This window comes from Chelonia mydas, chromosome 1 (genome assembly GCF_015237465.2).
Source record: "Chelonia mydas isolate rCheMyd1 chromosome 1, rCheMyd1.pri.v2, whole genome shotgun sequence".
Lineage (NCBI taxonomy): Eukaryota > Metazoa > Chordata > Testudines > Cheloniidae > Chelonia > Chelonia mydas.
Window position 1 is genome coordinate 158693652 of NC_057849.1, and position 16687 is coordinate 158710338.

Genomic DNA, 16687 nt, shown 5'->3' on the forward strand with positions numbered 1-16687 from the left:
GGGGTACTGTGGACACAATTCGACGGTATTGGCCTCCGGGAGCTATCCCAGAGTGCTCCATTGTGACCGCTCTGGACAGCACTCTCAACTCAGATGCACTGGCCAGGTAGACAGGAAAAGAACCGCGAACTTTTGAATCTCATTTCCTGTTTGGCCAGCGTGGCAAGCTGCAGGTGACCATGCAGAGCTCATCAGCAGAGGTGACCATGATGGAGTCTCAGAATCGCAAAAGAGCTCCAGCATGGACCGAACGGGAGGTACGGGATCTGATCGCTGTATGGGGAGAGGAATCCGTGCTATCAGAACTCCGTTCCAGTTTTCGAAATGCCAAAACCTTTGTCAAAATCTCCCAGGGCATGAAGGACAGAGGCCATAACAAGGACCCGAAGCAGTGCCGCGTGAAACTGAAGGAGCTGAGGCAAGCCTACCAGAAAACCAGAGAGGCGAACGGTCGCTCCGGGTCAGAGCCCCAAACATGCCGCTTCTATGATGAGCTGCATGCCATTTTAGGGGGTTCAGCCACCACTACCCCAGCCGTGTTGTTTGACTCCTTCAATGGAGATGGAGGCAATACGGAAGCAGGTTTTGGGGACGAAGAAGATGATGATGAGGAGGAGGTTGTAGATAGCTCACAGCAAGCAAGCGGAGAAACCGGTTTTCCCCGACAGCCAGGAACTGTTTCTCACCCTGGACCTGGAGCCAGTACCCCCCGAACCCACCCAAGGCTGCCTCCTGGACCCAGCAGGCGGAGAAGGGACCTCCGGTGAGTGTACCTTTTAAAATACTATACATAGTGTAAAAGCAAGCATGTGAAAGGATTAATTTGCCCTGGCATTTGCGGCTCTCCTGGATATACTCCCAAAGCCTTTGCAAAAGGTTTCTGGGGAGGGCAGACTTATTGCGTCCTTCATGGTAGGACACTTTACCACTCCAGGCCAGTAACATGTACTCGGGAATCACTGTACAACAAAGCATTGCAGTGTATGTTTGCTGGCGTTCAAGCAACATCCGTTCTTTATCTCTCTGTGTTATCCTCAGGAGAGTGAGATATAATCCATGGTCACCTGGTTGAAATAGGGTGCTTTTCTTCAGGGGACACTCAGAGGAGCCCATTCCTGCTGGGCTGTTTGCCTGCGGCTGAACAGAAATGTTCCCCGCTGTTAGCCACAGGGAGGGTGGAGGGTGGAGGGGGTAGCCACGCGGTGGGGGGGAGGCAAAATGCGACCTTGTAACGAAAGCACATGTGCTATGTATGTAATGTTAACAACAAGGTTTACCCTGAAAGAGTGTAACCAGTGTTTTATAAAATGTGTCTTTTTAAATACCGCTGTCCCTTTTTTTTTCTCCACCAGCTGCATGTGTTTCAACGATCACAGGATCTTCTCCTTCCCAGAGGCTAGTGAAGATTAGAAAGAAAAAAAAAACGCACTCGAGATGAAATGTTCTCCGAGCTGATGCTGTCCTCCCACACTGACAGAGCACAGACGAATGCGTGGAGGCAAATAATGTCAGACTGCAGGAAAGCACAAAATGACCGGGAGGAGAGGTGGCGGGCTGAAGAGAGTAAGTGGCGGGCTGAAGAGAGGGCTGAAGCTCGAATGTGGCGGCAGCGTGATGAGAGGAGGCAGGATTCAATGCTGAGGCTGCTGGAGGACCAAACCAGTATGCTCCAGTGTATGGTTGAGCTGCAGCAAAGGCAGCTGGAGAACAGACTGCCACTACAGCCCCTGTGTAACCAACCGCCCTCCTCCCCAAGTTCCATAGCCTCCACACCCAGACGCCCAAGAACGCGGTGGGGGGGCCTCCGGCCAACCAGCCACTCCACCACAGAGGATCGCCCAAAAAAAAAGAAGGCTGTCATTCAATAAATTTTAAAGTTGTAAACTTTTAAAGTGCTGTGTGGCATTTTCCTTCCCTCCTCCACCACCCCTCCTGGGCTACCTTGGTAGTCATCCCCCTGTTTGTGTGATGAATGAATGAAGAATGCATGAATGTGAAGCAACAATGACTTTATTGCCTCTCCAAGTGGTGATCGAAGGGAGGAGGGGAGGGTGGTTAGCTTACAGGGAAGGAGAGTGAACCAAGGGGCGGGGGGTTTCATCAAGGAGAAACAAACAGAACTTTCACACCGTAGCCTGGCCAGTCACGAAACTGGTTTTCAAAGCCTCTCTGATGCGTACCGCGCCCTCCTGTGCTCTTTTAACCGCCCTGGTGTCTGGCTGCACGTAACCAGCAGCCAGGCGATTTGCCTCAACCTCCCACCCCGCCATAAACGTCTCCCCCTTACTCTCACAGATATTGTGGAGCACACAGCAAGCAGTAATAACAGTGGGAATATTGGTTTCGCTGAGGTCTAAGCGAGTCAGTAAACTGCGCCAGCGCGCCTTTAAACATCCAAATGCACATTCTACCACCATTCTGCACTTGCTCAGCCTGTAGTTGAACAGCTCCTGACTACTGTCCAGGCTGCCTGTGTATGGCTTCATGAGCCATGGCATTAAGGGGTAGGCTGGGTCCCCAAGGATACATATAGGCATTTCAACATCCCCAACAGTTATTTTCTGGTCTGGGAATAAAGTCCCTTCTTGCAGCTTTTGAAACAGACCAGAGTTCCTGAAGATGCGAGCGTCATGTACCTTTCCCGGCCATCCCACGTTGATGTTGGTGAAACGTCCCTTGTGATCCACCAGAGCTTGCAGCACTATCGAAAAGTACCCCTTGCGGTTTATGTACTCGCCGGCTTGGTGCTCCGGTGCCAAGATAGGGATATGGGTTCCGTCTATGGCCCCACCACAGTTAGGGAATCCCATTGCAGCAAAGCCATCCACTATGACCTGCACATTTCCCAGGGTCACTACCCTTGATATCAGCAGATCTTTGATTGCGTGGGCTACTTGCATCACAGCAGCCCCAACAGTAGATTTGCCCACTCCAAATTGATTTCCAGCTGACCGGTAGCTGTCTGGCGTTGCAAGCTTCCACAGGGCTATCGCCACTCGCTTCTCAACTGTGAGGGCTGCTCTCATCTTGGTATTCATGCGCTTCAGGGCAGGGGAAAGCAAGTCACAGAGTTCCATGAAAGTGCCCTTACGCATGCGAATGTTTCGCAGCCACTGGGAATCGTCCCAGACCCGCAACACTATGCGGTCCCACCAGTCTGTGCTTGTTTCCCAAGCCCAGAATCGGCGTTCCACAGCATGAACCTGCCCCATTAGCACCATGATGCATGCATTGTCAGGGCCCATGCTTTCAGAGAAATCTGTGTCCATGTCCTGATCACTCACGTGACCGCGCTGACGTCGCCTCCTCGCCCGGTAGCGCTTTGCCAGGTTCTGGTGCTGCATATACTGCTGGATAATGCGTGTGGTGTTTAATGTGCTCCTAATTGCCAAAGTGAGCTGAGCGGACTCCATGCTTGCCTTGGTATGGCGTCCGCACAGAAAAAAGGCGCGGAATGATTGTCTGCCGTTGCTCTGACGGAGGGAGGGGCGACTGACGACACGGCTTACAGGGTTGGCTTCAGGGAGCTAAAATCCACAAAGGGGGTGGCTTTAAATCAAGGAGTAGTTCAGGCAGGAGTTCATGGAGGGTTCCAATAAGAAATGGTGCACCTAAGTTACTGTTCTTATTGGAACAAGGAGGTTAGCGTGGCCTCTGATACATGGCTAGATTTAGCTCGCTGCACCTTCTCTGTGAGTGACTGCAGTGTGACCTAGAGGAATGAGTCCCCTAGACAGGGGAAGAGGCAAATGAGTACAAAACAAATCTGGTCTATTTCTTGTTTCGATCCACTCCATCTATCTTTTACATCTTTGGCTGGCAGCAGACGGTGCAGAAGGACTGCATGCCATCCACATCTCATGGCTGCTCGGCAGAAGATGGTACAGTACGACTGCTAGCCATCCTCATCTCTTGCCTGCCCGGCAGAAGATGGTACAGTACGACTGCTAGCCATCCTCATCTCTTGCCTGCCCGGCAGAAGATGGTACAGTACGATTGCTAGCCATCGTCATCTCTTGCCTGCCCGGCAGAAGACGGTACAATACGACTGCTAGCAATCCGTATTGCCTGCCTGATCACCATAAGACGGTTCAATAGGACTGACTGCAGGACTAAAGAGAATGAGCTGGTCAAGTCACCAAAAATTTAGTCCCTGCGCCCATGTCTGCCCAGGCGCTCCCAGCCGACGTGGCCAGGAGCACCTCGGACACGACGAGGATGGGTAACAGTCATACTGCACCGTCTGCTGCCAGAAGGCAATGGGTTGCTGCTACTGTGTAGCAATGCCGTACCGCGTCTTCCAGCACCCAGGAGACATACGGTGACGGTTACCTGAGCGGGCTCCATGCTTGCGGTGGTATGGCGTCCGCACAGGTAACTCAGGAAAAAAGGCGCGAAACGATTGTCTGCCCTTGCTTTCACGGAGGGAGGGAGGGAAGGGGGGACTGACGATATGTACCCAGAACCACCCGCGACAATGTTTCAGCCCCATCAGGCATTGGGATCTCAACCCAGAATTCCAATGGGCAGCGGAGACTGCGGGAACTGTGGGATAGCTACCCACAGTGCAACGCTCCGGAAGTCGACTCTAGCCTCGGTACTGTGGAAGCACTCCGCCGAGTTAATGCACTTAATGCACTTCTGTGGGGACACACACACTCGAATATATAAAACCGATTTCTAAAAAACCGACTTCTATAAATTCGACCTTATTCCGTAGTGTAGACATACCCTTAGTGGAGCAAGGTGAGTCTTAAGCCTTAATTTTGAGGTGGCTGATTTACGAGCTCTTTTCCCTTGTAGACCATTTCCCTTGAGCCACAGCCTCTCTTAGTTGGCTTCCCTATCCTAACAAGCTTCCAGTCTTAATCAGCCAATTATCAGGGAGCAAACTTTCTGATTTGATTTGTCTAGCCACAACCTTAGAGCCATTCTGAATGCAGAGAGCAGTTGATGATATAGCCTGGAGTTCTTTGATTCTGCTCAGTTTGAAAACAGAAAACATGGTAGCACTCTTATTTGGAAGTCGGTCCAAGGAACTATTGTCAAGCATGCTGCCATAGTCTCCAGCACCCATACGTAATCCCAGGAGAACACTACCTGCAGTTGCAGCAGGGCTGGCAACTGGTATTGCTGCTTCCGACACCTGCCCTGAATTAAGGTTTTATCTGCTTGTGTGTTAACTGGGCTCACAGACAGACCAGCTGCTGACACTGTGACAGGAAACCCCCTGTTGATGATCCTACCTTGGCTCTACATATTGGAGCCTGATTTGGGTCAGAGGAAATTCATCGCAGTCACAGTACATATCTAGGTCCTATTTTGGGAGAGCTTGATATTGCCAGAAATGCTCCAAATATTGTGTAAAATAGGATTAATCGATATAATGCCAAATTTGGATGTATACACAGGCATCTTGAAGATCCAGGGAACAGGCAAATTCCTGAATTGACTGACCAAATCCCTAATTTGAGATTTGATCTTTCTCTAACCCTGAAATGAAGAATTTATTTTCATAGATACACAGATTAAGACCAGACGGAATGATTATGATAATCTAGTCTGACCTCCTGTATAACACAGGCCATAGAACTTCCCTGAATTAATTCCTGTTTGAACTAAAGCATATCTTTTAGAAAAACATGCAATTTTGACTTTAAAATTTCCAGTGATGGAGAATCCACCACATCCCTTGGTAAATTGTTCCAATGCTTAATTACCCTTTCTGTTAAACGTTTGCCTTATTTTAGTCTGAATTTGTCTAGCTACAGCTTCCCATCATTTTTATTTGTAATACTTTTATCTGCTAGGCTGAAGAGCTCTTTAGCATCAAATTTTTGTTTGCGATGTAGGTAGTTATGGACTGTGATCAAGTCACCCCTTAACTTTCTCTATGTTCAGATAGCCTCAAAGAGCTCAACCTGTTTATCATTATAATGGATATTTTCCAATCCTTTAATCATTCCATGGTTACCCTCTGAGCAATCTCCAATTTATCAATATCTTTCTTGAACTGTACACCCCAGAAAGGGACACACTATCCCAACAGCAGTCACACTAGTGCCAAACACAGGTCCAAAACTGGGCACAGTCCACCGCTAGTCTTGGGAAATGTGAAGTACATTTAATAGGTCCCCTGTTCCCACTAAATTCTAGGAAACTGGAATGATTTTGGGGATTTGCTACAAATTCTGCAGGGTGTCTACAGTCTTGTACATCCTGCCTCTTTTTGGTGCTGAAGCAAGGTGACTAAGTAAAAAAAGCTTTTGGAGTGGGACTCTCCTCAAAAGTCTCAGGGTACTGCATGCAATACCCAATGATCCCAAGTGGTGTTAACCTCTGCATTTAGGAAGTGGCAAAGATGCAGTATGCGTCTGCATACCTTCATGCTGATTGCCTGGGGCTCCTAATTACTTTTGTACCCACAGAGAAGCGCACAGATTTTTTCCTCAAAAAGAAGCCTGCCAAATTCTTTTCCCTGGTTGATGGGGGTAGGTTTAGAGAGGCAAGAGCCAACCAAGGTTGAGATTTGTACCAGTGTCTGCAGGTGGTGTACTGTGGGAAGACTCTGTTTTTCCTACAGCTTCTGAAGCTCTTTGCCAAGTAGGATTGCTGTCCTAAAGGGTAGAGGAGCTAGGCTGGCCTTGGCTATCTAATCAGTTGACCACTACTTCAGCCCTCGGGGACCTCTTTACTGTTATGAACATCACCCTGGCTCCTAAGGTGGTCCTGGTTAAGCTGTATGTCACATCTGCCATGAAAAACACTGCAGCTTCCAACAAGGGCAGCATTTCAGCCATCACCATCTATTTATCCTTAGCATTAGAGAACATGAAAAATCTGTGCATTCACCAAATATTACCCTAGAAGGATAAATCACATACAGGGTCCCCTGCAGGGTTCCTGAGCTAAATGCTCCTTTAAAAGCAGATTTGACCTCTCTCTTAAGCAACCGTTTTAAAAGGAAAACACGCCTTCTGATAGGTACTATCACCCATTTTGCCACTCTTGAGGTAGCTATATCCACTGATGGACAGTCAGATCTTGGCATTTTTTCCTCTGTTGGCAGATATAGGATCTTCACAAGCCTGCCTGCAGGCAACTTCTTAACGGAGATTTCTACTCTTGAGCCATCATGTCTTGTTTTTAACATATGGAGTTTTCTGGGACCTATATGAACTAGGTAGGATGGGACTGCTTGGTATCAGATCACCTGGCTCTTCCATTTCCAATTTTCAGGAGCTGAGCAATCCTGGAAAGTAAGTCCTTCCACTTGAACAGCCTGAACTACCCTTTCCCCCCTACATGCCAGAGGATCCTGCATCTCTTAGGGCTGATCCTGATCACACTCATCTTCCCTAATCTCTTTCTCTTCCTCTTCTTCTGTGGTCCCTTCCCTCATCTTGCTTTTCCACAGAGCAACACACTTCGGAGTCCTAGTAAAGCTCTCATGACAGTATGGCAGCACATCCAAGGTGGCTTAGATGGGGGTGGGATGATTTGCACCAGGGCGCAGCAGCAGCATTCCCTCCTCTTATGTTGGGCTCATTTTACTATCCTGTATGCTTTGAAGGCAGAATTTAAAGACTTCCTAAATCCAAAATCAGTCAGTCAATCTGGGTGTAAGCAGGGAGCAGGTGCTAAGCAGTCCCCTTTAAGCAGGCGGTCAGCTTCCTTGCTACTTTTAAGAAGGGGGGGGGAACTACAGAGGAATGCTCTCAGGGAGAGCAAGGGGGTAATCTAGCCCTCATAGGTGGGGAGCTGCTGCCATAGTCCAATGACACTAGGGAAGGTATGTCAGCCAGATAGTACCCAGTTGGAGTCCTCCAACTCCCCAGGTATGCTTACTTCATCTATCCAAGATAAGAGCTAATATATGAGAATGCAGAACTCTGACATGGGAGAGGAGCAGTGAAAGAGTCCCAGTGATAGTATAAATTTGTATTATTGTTTTGAAATCAAGATCTTTATAAAGTTCTGTATAATAACTTTACAATCCGAAGTTACCTATAAAATTCTCCCTCTTTATAAAAATAAAGCAGTCAAACTTGGACTTCAATTTACATTTTTCATGATTACCATTAGATTAATCTTTAATTGCCATAAATTCCCCTCAGATTACTTTACTTCCTTTCCATGTCAAGAATGGTTAGAATAGAATATTTCCTTTTACAAATAAGGCAAGTATTTATTTAACTGCCAAAAGATTGTCTCTTGAAGCCTCTTACAAAGGAGCAATAGTATTTCTCAATTTTTAAAAATAACAAAAGTTTTGATCTAGATGCATTAGATGTGAACCTTGTAATCACAGAGGTTTCTATTTTAAACAAAGTTATGGGTTAAGTGTCCCAAAATATTTAAATATTTAGGGAAGAAAGCACGTATCTCAAAACGGAAAAGTCTCTCTCCTGATATCACATACCTGGTTGGTTAGAGGTTGTTGAATCTGGTCAGTGTAGGATAAGGCAGAAACCTGTTGGTCATTTATGTTCTGCTGCCGACGATCGCTGTACTGCTGATGTGAATGGGACATCTGTCCAGCCATCTGAAGGCCAGCAGCATGGAATGAAAATGACGGTGCAAGCCGAACAGATGAAGGTTTGCATGCTGAAGTCTCTCCTCCTAGAAAAACAATTCAAGATTTTAGTGTAATGTTTACATCCTCGTGGTATTTGCACCAGTTGACCTCCATTTCCAAGGCCATAAAATAAATAATACCAGATAAAATAATACTTTGTACATATACAGCAGCATTAATCCAGAGATCTTAAAGTGCACAAAGGTGAGTAAAAAGTATTATTACACCCCATTTTACAAATGGGAAAGTTGTGGCACAGAGATGCATTGAAGTGACAAACTAAAAAATGTGTTAAAAAAATTGTTTACCTCCCACTTTTACAAGTAACATCTACCATTATGACTGAAAAGAGATAAGAAGAAAATATAGTTGTCCGGTTTTTAATGCCACGAGAGATCTTTCTGTACGATCAATTTCATCATTTCAATTCTCCTGGATCGCGAGAGTCTTTCACACAGCAGAAAGGGACAAAACATAAATGTAAACAAATGGAAAATATTGCAGAATCATAACAAAAGAATAGACACTCAGGTGGAATTAGAGCTGTTCCATATCAAGCAAAGGGGAGAAGTGAAAACAGGTTTCATACATTCTAGGTGACTGTCTTAACTAATTGGGCTAAAAATTAGAAGTAGGGCACAAAAACTTACCCCATTTCATGAAATTTAGTCCTTTAAAAAGGCTTGAAAACAAAACATTTCGAGATGAAGTGTTCCAAAACGGACTTCTTTGATTTGCCTAATTTTTTTCTGAATTTTGTTTTTTGGGTCAACCTGAAAGATTTATTTTTATTTTTTAAGCTACCAGCAAATCAAAAATCTATTTTTGCCCTGCTCTAGGCAGAATACTTGGAAAACAATATTTTAAAACTAAACTAGTTTTAAGCGGAAGCGATAACAGATGAGGTACTGGTGGGTTCTGACATATTACCGCTATGTTCAACTTGCTAAAAAGCAGGTTTAATTGACAAGGTTAAATGGGTCCAGTTGCTGAAACCTTCTCTATACCAGCTCTCCTACGGATGCTGATCTAGTGGTAACACCACTGAGATTTTTTTTCCTCCCCTACAATTTCCTAATGTAGGCAAGTCTTCAATTCTGAACACTAGACCACAGCTCTTTCCAAGATAAGACACTTCAAGAATTTTAATGAACAATTTTTTTTAACAGGCTGATACCGGAAAGCTGTCTCTGTTAAAACAAGGTTTCCTCATCTTGAGTATTTTTTTTTTTTTTAAATTATGGACATCGCTGCCACAACCTAGTGCTTCAAAAGTCGATGACTACGACAAAAGAGACACCCCAAAGGGAACTTTTCAAATTATGCTGACACACAACACTTGGTAAAGTAGGAATTTTTTAATTTCAGAGTCATTTAAACAATAGTTATAAAATGTCTTGGACACTGTTTAAAATAGAGGATAACTTCAGAGCCCTGTGTATGCTGCAACACAATGGACTAAATTCTGCAGCAATAACCCATAAATTCTTTAAAAGCATTAATTTATTCTACCACCATTTTTTATTTACTGAAATTTCTAAAATGCAATTTAAGGTCCGTTTAAAGGCCTATCCCATACCTTAAAATAACTAAATAACGAAAGGACTGCCCATATCATATCCGTGCAGTCTACCCCATCCCTGACATCAGAAAAGAGACAGAAGATGGTTTTGAAATGTGCCCACAATGTTAACAAACTTGGACTCTGGCAGACCAAAGTGGGAAGCAAATTCCAAAACAAAGGCCCTCTGAGCAGGATTCCTCTCATTTATACTGAGACAGCTTCAGCTTGAGTACCTCTGATCTCAATTGTGGCTGAATACTCACAGAGAGAAGAGTACTGTAACCCTTAACTCCCATTCACAGACACCCTCACCTATGATTCGTAAGGAAATACCAATAAAATATGTCAAGCGATTATTTTCAAAGATGGGAATTTTTGCTATGATCTCCAAGGAGGCCAGCTACAATCCCCAGGCCTCTGCTCCCAAGATGTTGTCCAGGCGGCTTGACAAAAGTAACCTCTTTCCCTGAAGCATTCCAGGGAAGAGGATAACTTGTATACAGATTCAGCAGCTCATTTCCCTGGGGCCTCAGCCACTCTGCTTTTCTACAGACAGCCTAGTTCACCAATCTACATTTCTGGATCCATATTCCCTGACTACAAGCTGGACTCTAGCCCTAACTCTCTGACCCCTGTTGCACAGCTCCACCAGGAAGCATGCACTACAACCCAATTTATTACCTTTTAGGCAGGAAAAACTGAAGTGCAAGAGGCAACTGCACGGCAGGGAGAGACATATAAAGGCTGGATGTTTTGTTGCATCAAAATGGAAAATTCTGTGGCCAAAATGCAGAGTTCTATAACACCTTGAAAAATGGCAATTTTCCCAGGCATCATGTCGTCCACAGAGCCCTAACTGGGTTCACTCCTTTTAAGAGCTACTGTTTCGGGTACTCTGCAGAGGTCCTTTCATTGGTTTCCACTCTGCTCAAGGTTTTATCTTAAACACTTTTTAGTTTCTGTCCTCCAGGGTTGAACAGAATTTTATTTCAAAAATACATTTGCAGCACAACTCTGTGGAAAAGAGTAAATTCAGAAGCAACCACAGTTGTGGAATCATGGAATACATGGAACCCAGAACTTAGGATGTGCCCTTACAGACACCTTGTCTAGGTAACAAACAGTATAAGGAGGGACTACCATCAATGGTTGGGTCTCTCTCTCCACCATCCTCACAGATGTAAAGGCAACCAGAAAGGATGTTTTCATTGAAAAGTAACAGGGAACAGACTGCCATCAGCTCAAACAGAGGCCCAATCAGGGCCAAAAGTACTAAGTTAAGGTCCCATGGTGGGACTGGTTTTTTTAAACAGTTGGAAACACCTTAGCCAGGCTCTTCAAAATCTGATTACAATTGGATAAGAAAAGACACTGTGACCTTCTATAGGTGGATGGCGTGCATAAAGAACTACCAGATGGACTTTCACTGAGCTGAGAAACAGGTTACTCTGCTTCAAGCCCAGAAAGTAGTCTAAAATCTCCAGCACCAAAGTTTCTTGTGGAATCAGGGACTTCTGATGACATCCACAAGAAAACCTTGTCCATTTCACCAGGTGAGCATCTTGCAGAGACTTTCTACTGTTCTCTAAAATATTCTGGACAGGTAAAGAGCACAAATGCTCTACTTCCAATATCCATCCAGCAGCCCAACTGTGAGATCAAGGGAATTCAGATCTGGGTACAGAATCTTCTCTTCATCCTGCAACAGCAGATCCAGAAGCAGATGCAAGGTCCTTGGTTGGCAGATTGACAGGTTCAGGCTGCTTGGGAACCAAAACTGCCTCAACCACAGGAGAGCCATCCATATAGTTTGGCCAAGTACTTTCTTCTCTTGCAGAGCACTCTGGAAATCAGTGGAACCGGCAACTAAGTATACACCAAACCATTAGATTAAAAAGGCATCAGACAAGGATCCTGGGCTTATGTCCCCTGTTGAGCTAAAAACCTGACACACTAAGAGATTTGCAGTACACCTACATGGTTAAACAAAATCAGGCTCCAGTGGATCTAGAGGTAAAATAACTTCCAGAGAAGACCAGTAACAGAATACTTCATCAGTAGTCTCCACCCACTTAAACCAAGCAGTATCTCACTCAAGCTTCATTATAGATGACAGCTGCAGTAATAACACAGACATACAGATTTCTCAGATGGCCAAATTCCATTACATTTAGGGCATTATATGTTAAATAACTTAAATACAACATGGAAGCCAAAAGAAAACTAATCAACTGAGCAGCAGTGTTGCTGTATGTACGCTTATTGTGAAGCGCAATTTAATAGGTGGGCAACTGCATTCTGTATCAACTTCTGGACTGTTTCAGGTTGGAGGCAGCCCAAATTAACCAGGCTATTCACTAGCTGGAACAATTCCACATAAAAATGTGCAAGGTTTCTGTGCTTGGTTCCACACATCAATTCCCGCATGCAAACCTTTTCCATGAGAGGCCAGCACATCAATGTCAAACACTCAGAATTTTAACAACTGGAATACAAGGCCTGTTGAAAAATCTGGAAACCAACTGTTCCTAACTTTACCAATTCCTGCATGGAATGGAGACACAGAGAAACTGAGAGAAAGTCAGGCTTCTGCTGATGAATACAAGGTCAGCCATCAACAAAAACAACCACCGTTCAAAATCTGATCCTTGAAACCTGATCTTGCCTGCACCACAGACCTGGTTCAATGCCACTTCCAACCCTACTCTAGCACATCTAATCCTTATGTAGTCATTACAATATATTGAAAGCCAAGAAAGATCCAATGAGTTAGAAAGAATAAATAAGTAGGCAGAATAGCCATCCTAATCCCACTAACCTCAGGTGCAGGGGACACTGCACTACAGAAACAGTAATATTTGAGTGCACCCATCTAATCTGTGAGGGAAAAAAAAAAAAAAGCTAGGCCTCTTGGTGGTCTAGACTCTTCAGATGAAAATCCTGGAAACTTCCGGGAAAAACATAATAGATCCGCTGGCCAGGAGGGTTCTGGAACCTCAAAGGTGGTCATACTCAGCAACTTCAACTTCCATATAAGTAACACCAGTATTAGTGTGTGATCTTTTAGTTTACGGGGTGACCACCGGATGCTTTCACACCATCTCCAACTCTCACACTTAGCCAAATACACTCGGGACCAATTTCCAGTATGGGAGAAACCACATTTACTTTTTTGGGCCAGCAACTGCCACATCCTAATGAAAATCAGGGCCTTTCCTTCATTTTACTAGGGAAGCAATCAAGGCTGGTTCATCCTTGAAAATATTTGATTATTCAATTTTCAATTTATCCTGGGACAACAAGACACTCACCTACAAAGTAAAGTTCCCAATAACTACCATGACTTGACGACCATTACAGTTGACACTTTGGCCCCAAGCCACCATAGACCATCATAGCTCAAATGAACTGCTGTGGAAAAAAATGTATAGGCAGAGGATTACAATGAAAGTAGTACAAAACTGGACCCTAATTCATCTGCCAATAGCACAAAAAACTATTCACAGGACTACACCATCACAGTAAAGAAACTAAAGCAAAACCAAAATCATGGCCAATGTAGCTGTTCCACATAGCAAACTAGCAAATCAAGCAGAATGCAATCCAGAGTTGGACCCAGAATTCAAATTACAGCAGAGCTCACATTCTTTGCTGGCTAGATTTTCTGAATAGGAATGGAGCTAAATGAGGCAGAAAAATTTAAAACTCAGAGACTTTAAGGCCAGAAGGGAACATCATGATCATCTACTCTGTCCTCCTGCATAAATCGCACATTACAGAACCTCACCTACCCACCCACTCCTGTAAAAGATACACAACCTCTGGCTGAGTTACTGAAGTCCTCAAATCTTGATTTATACACTTCAAGTTACAGAGAATCCACCATTTACTCTAATTCAAAGCACCAAGTGAGCAATGCCCCATGTTGCAGAGGAAGGTGAAAAAAACACCAGGGTCTCTGCCAATCTCTTCCTGACCCCAATATGTCAATCAATTAGACCATGAGCATATGGGTGAGACCCTCCACGCAGACACGTGGGAAAGAATTCTCTGAAGTAATTCAGAACCCTCCGCCCCATCTCGTACCATTGGAGATATTTGCTAACAGCAGTCACAGATGGGCCATAAACCATTGTAGGCAAGCATACCATCCCCTTCATAAACTTATCAAGCTCAGTCTTGAAACAAGTTAGGATTTTAGCACCCACTACTTCCTTTGAAAGGCTGTTCCAGAACTTCACTCCTTGGACGATTAGATGCCTGCATCTCATTTCAAGCCTAAAAACATACTGAAGGCCAGTTTATAGCCATTTGTTTTTGTGCCAATAATGGCACTTAACTTAAATAACTCCTCTCCTTCCCTGGTGTTTATCTCTCTGATTTATTTACAGAAAGCAATCATATCTCCCCTCAGCCTTCTTTTGGTTAGGCTAAAAAAGCCAAGCTCTGAGTCTTCTCCATTCCTCTGATCATCCTAGCAGCCCTGCTCTGCACCTGTTCAATTTGGCATTCATTTTTCTTAAAGAAGGGAGAGCAGAATTGCACATAGTATTCCAGATCAGTTGTCACCAGTGCCTTGTATAATGGTAATAACTAAGGCTAAGATTTTGTCATGGATATTTTTAATAAAAGTCAGGGACAAGTCATGGACTGCCGTGAATTTTTCTTTATTGCCTGTGACCTGTCCCTGACTTTTATTAAAAATATCCATGACAAAATGGGAAGGGACTGGGCAGCTGCGGCAAGGCTGGGAGCTCTGGGGCCCCACCATTTGGGGGGGCTCAGAGCTCCAGGGTTCCCCTGCCCTTTCCCCAGCGATAGGGAGCACTCTGGGAATTCCCCTGCCACCGCTGCAGTGGGGAGCTGCCAGGATCCCCGTGTCCTTCACAGCAGCCGGGAGCTGTGGGGTACCCACCTGCCTATGGTGGCTGCAAGCTTGGGTGCCTGCTGCCTCAGGCGGCAGGGGTACCTTACAGCTCCCTGCCACTGCAGGAGGCAGCAGGACCCTGCAGTTCCCAGCCGCCAGGGCTGAAGTCACGGATTCCGTGACTTCTGCGACCTCCATGACAAAACTGTAGCCTTACTACAAAGTAATAGCCTTAGTAATATCACTTCCCTAATTCTACTGGAAATACCTCATCTGATGCATCCTAGGACTGCATGACCCTTTTTCACGGCCGCATCACATAGGCAGCTTATAGTCATCCCATGATTGACCAATACACCCAGATCTCTTGTTGTCCTCTGTTGCTTCCAACTGATCTGTCCCCAGCTTATAGCAAAAATTCTTGTTGTAAGCCCATAAGTGCTTGACCTTGCACTCCTCTGCATTATTAAATTTCATCCAATTTCTATTACATCAGTTTTCAAGGTCAAAATCTTTTTGTATGATATTCCAGTCCTCCTCCATATTGACAATACCTCCCAACTTTATGTCATCTACAAATTTTATTAGCGCACACCCACTTTTTGTGCCACGGTCATGAAAGAAAATGTTAAATAAGATGGGTCCCATGACCGATCCTTGAGAAATTGCGCTAGTAAGCTCTCTCCAGCCTGACAATTCTCCTTTCAGTATAACCTATTGCAGTCTCTCCTTTAACCAGTGAGTGCCTTACCAATCTTTCGATTCTCGTATTAATCCCAACTAATAATTTCCCACGTGGAACCGTATCAAATGCTTTACTGAAATCCATGGAGATTAGATCTACTTGACCAAACTACATTACCCATTCCCAGAGTTTGGCTCCATCGCACTGGTGAATCTCAAGAAACTCTGGAAGAGATCAGAGCTACCACATGTGAAATAATTCAATAATTGTGCCGGCTGGGAAAAGCACCTAATGGAAACGATCAACGCCTTCCACTCGTAAAAGAAACCATCGCAGCCTTGTTTCAGAGAATCTCCCTGAAAAACTAACTTCACCTAATAGTCAGAAATTGAATACTTGATCCAGAAGACCGTTCCAACTATGACCTTTTCTTCAACCTCAGACTCTCAGGCAAAAATCTGTGAGGAAGTGGCATGTGCTAACATCCTGGATGCCTCTCAACTGGGCTTCAGACAAAGACACAGTATATGTGGTACCACTGAAAGACCCTGTTTTCATGGTTATGGCTATATCTCCACAATTTTCATTATTAGATAGACAAGGCATAGGCAGCACAGTACTTCAACAACTCAAGTCATTTCTTTTCAGGACCCATAGTTGTAGCTGTAATTGCTCATCTAAACCATCGTTTATCTTTTTCTGCAAAAGGTAAACGAGATCAATTAAATATAGTGAGAACATAAGCTCCTCTTCCAATGACATGAGGCTTGACAGCAAATCTCAGTTATATTGAAGGAACACCAGCTCAAACACCTCTGCTTGATATTAACTGAGATAATATGTCACTGGTTCAGAGACACTGTCTCAGCTACATCCTAAACCTTTCAAGGCTTATAAATCAAAACACAGCATCAGCTCACTGAAAGCCACTGCTGCTGCTTTTTCGAGAAACTACCTGGGACACTTTCCTTTCTTCGAAAATATGCGTCCAGT

At 44.7% G+C, this 16687-nt stretch overlaps 1 protein-coding gene across 5 annotated transcripts in view; it reads right to left on the reverse strand.

Annotated features, from left to right (window-relative positions):
- The window catches only part of DYRK1A (dual specificity tyrosine phosphorylation regulated kinase 1A), a 142443-nt gene that overhangs the window by 34037 nt on the left and 91719 nt on the right, over positions 1 to 16687 (reverse strand). For all 5 annotated transcript variants that reach the window (XM_037903965.2, XM_043538232.1, XM_043538230.1 and 2 more), the window contains one exon: positions 8423 to 8622. In XM_037903965.2, coding sequence (XP_037759893.1) covers positions 8423 to 8622 — 200 coding nt within the window. The remainder of the gene's footprint in view (positions 1 to 8422; positions 8623 to 16687) is intronic.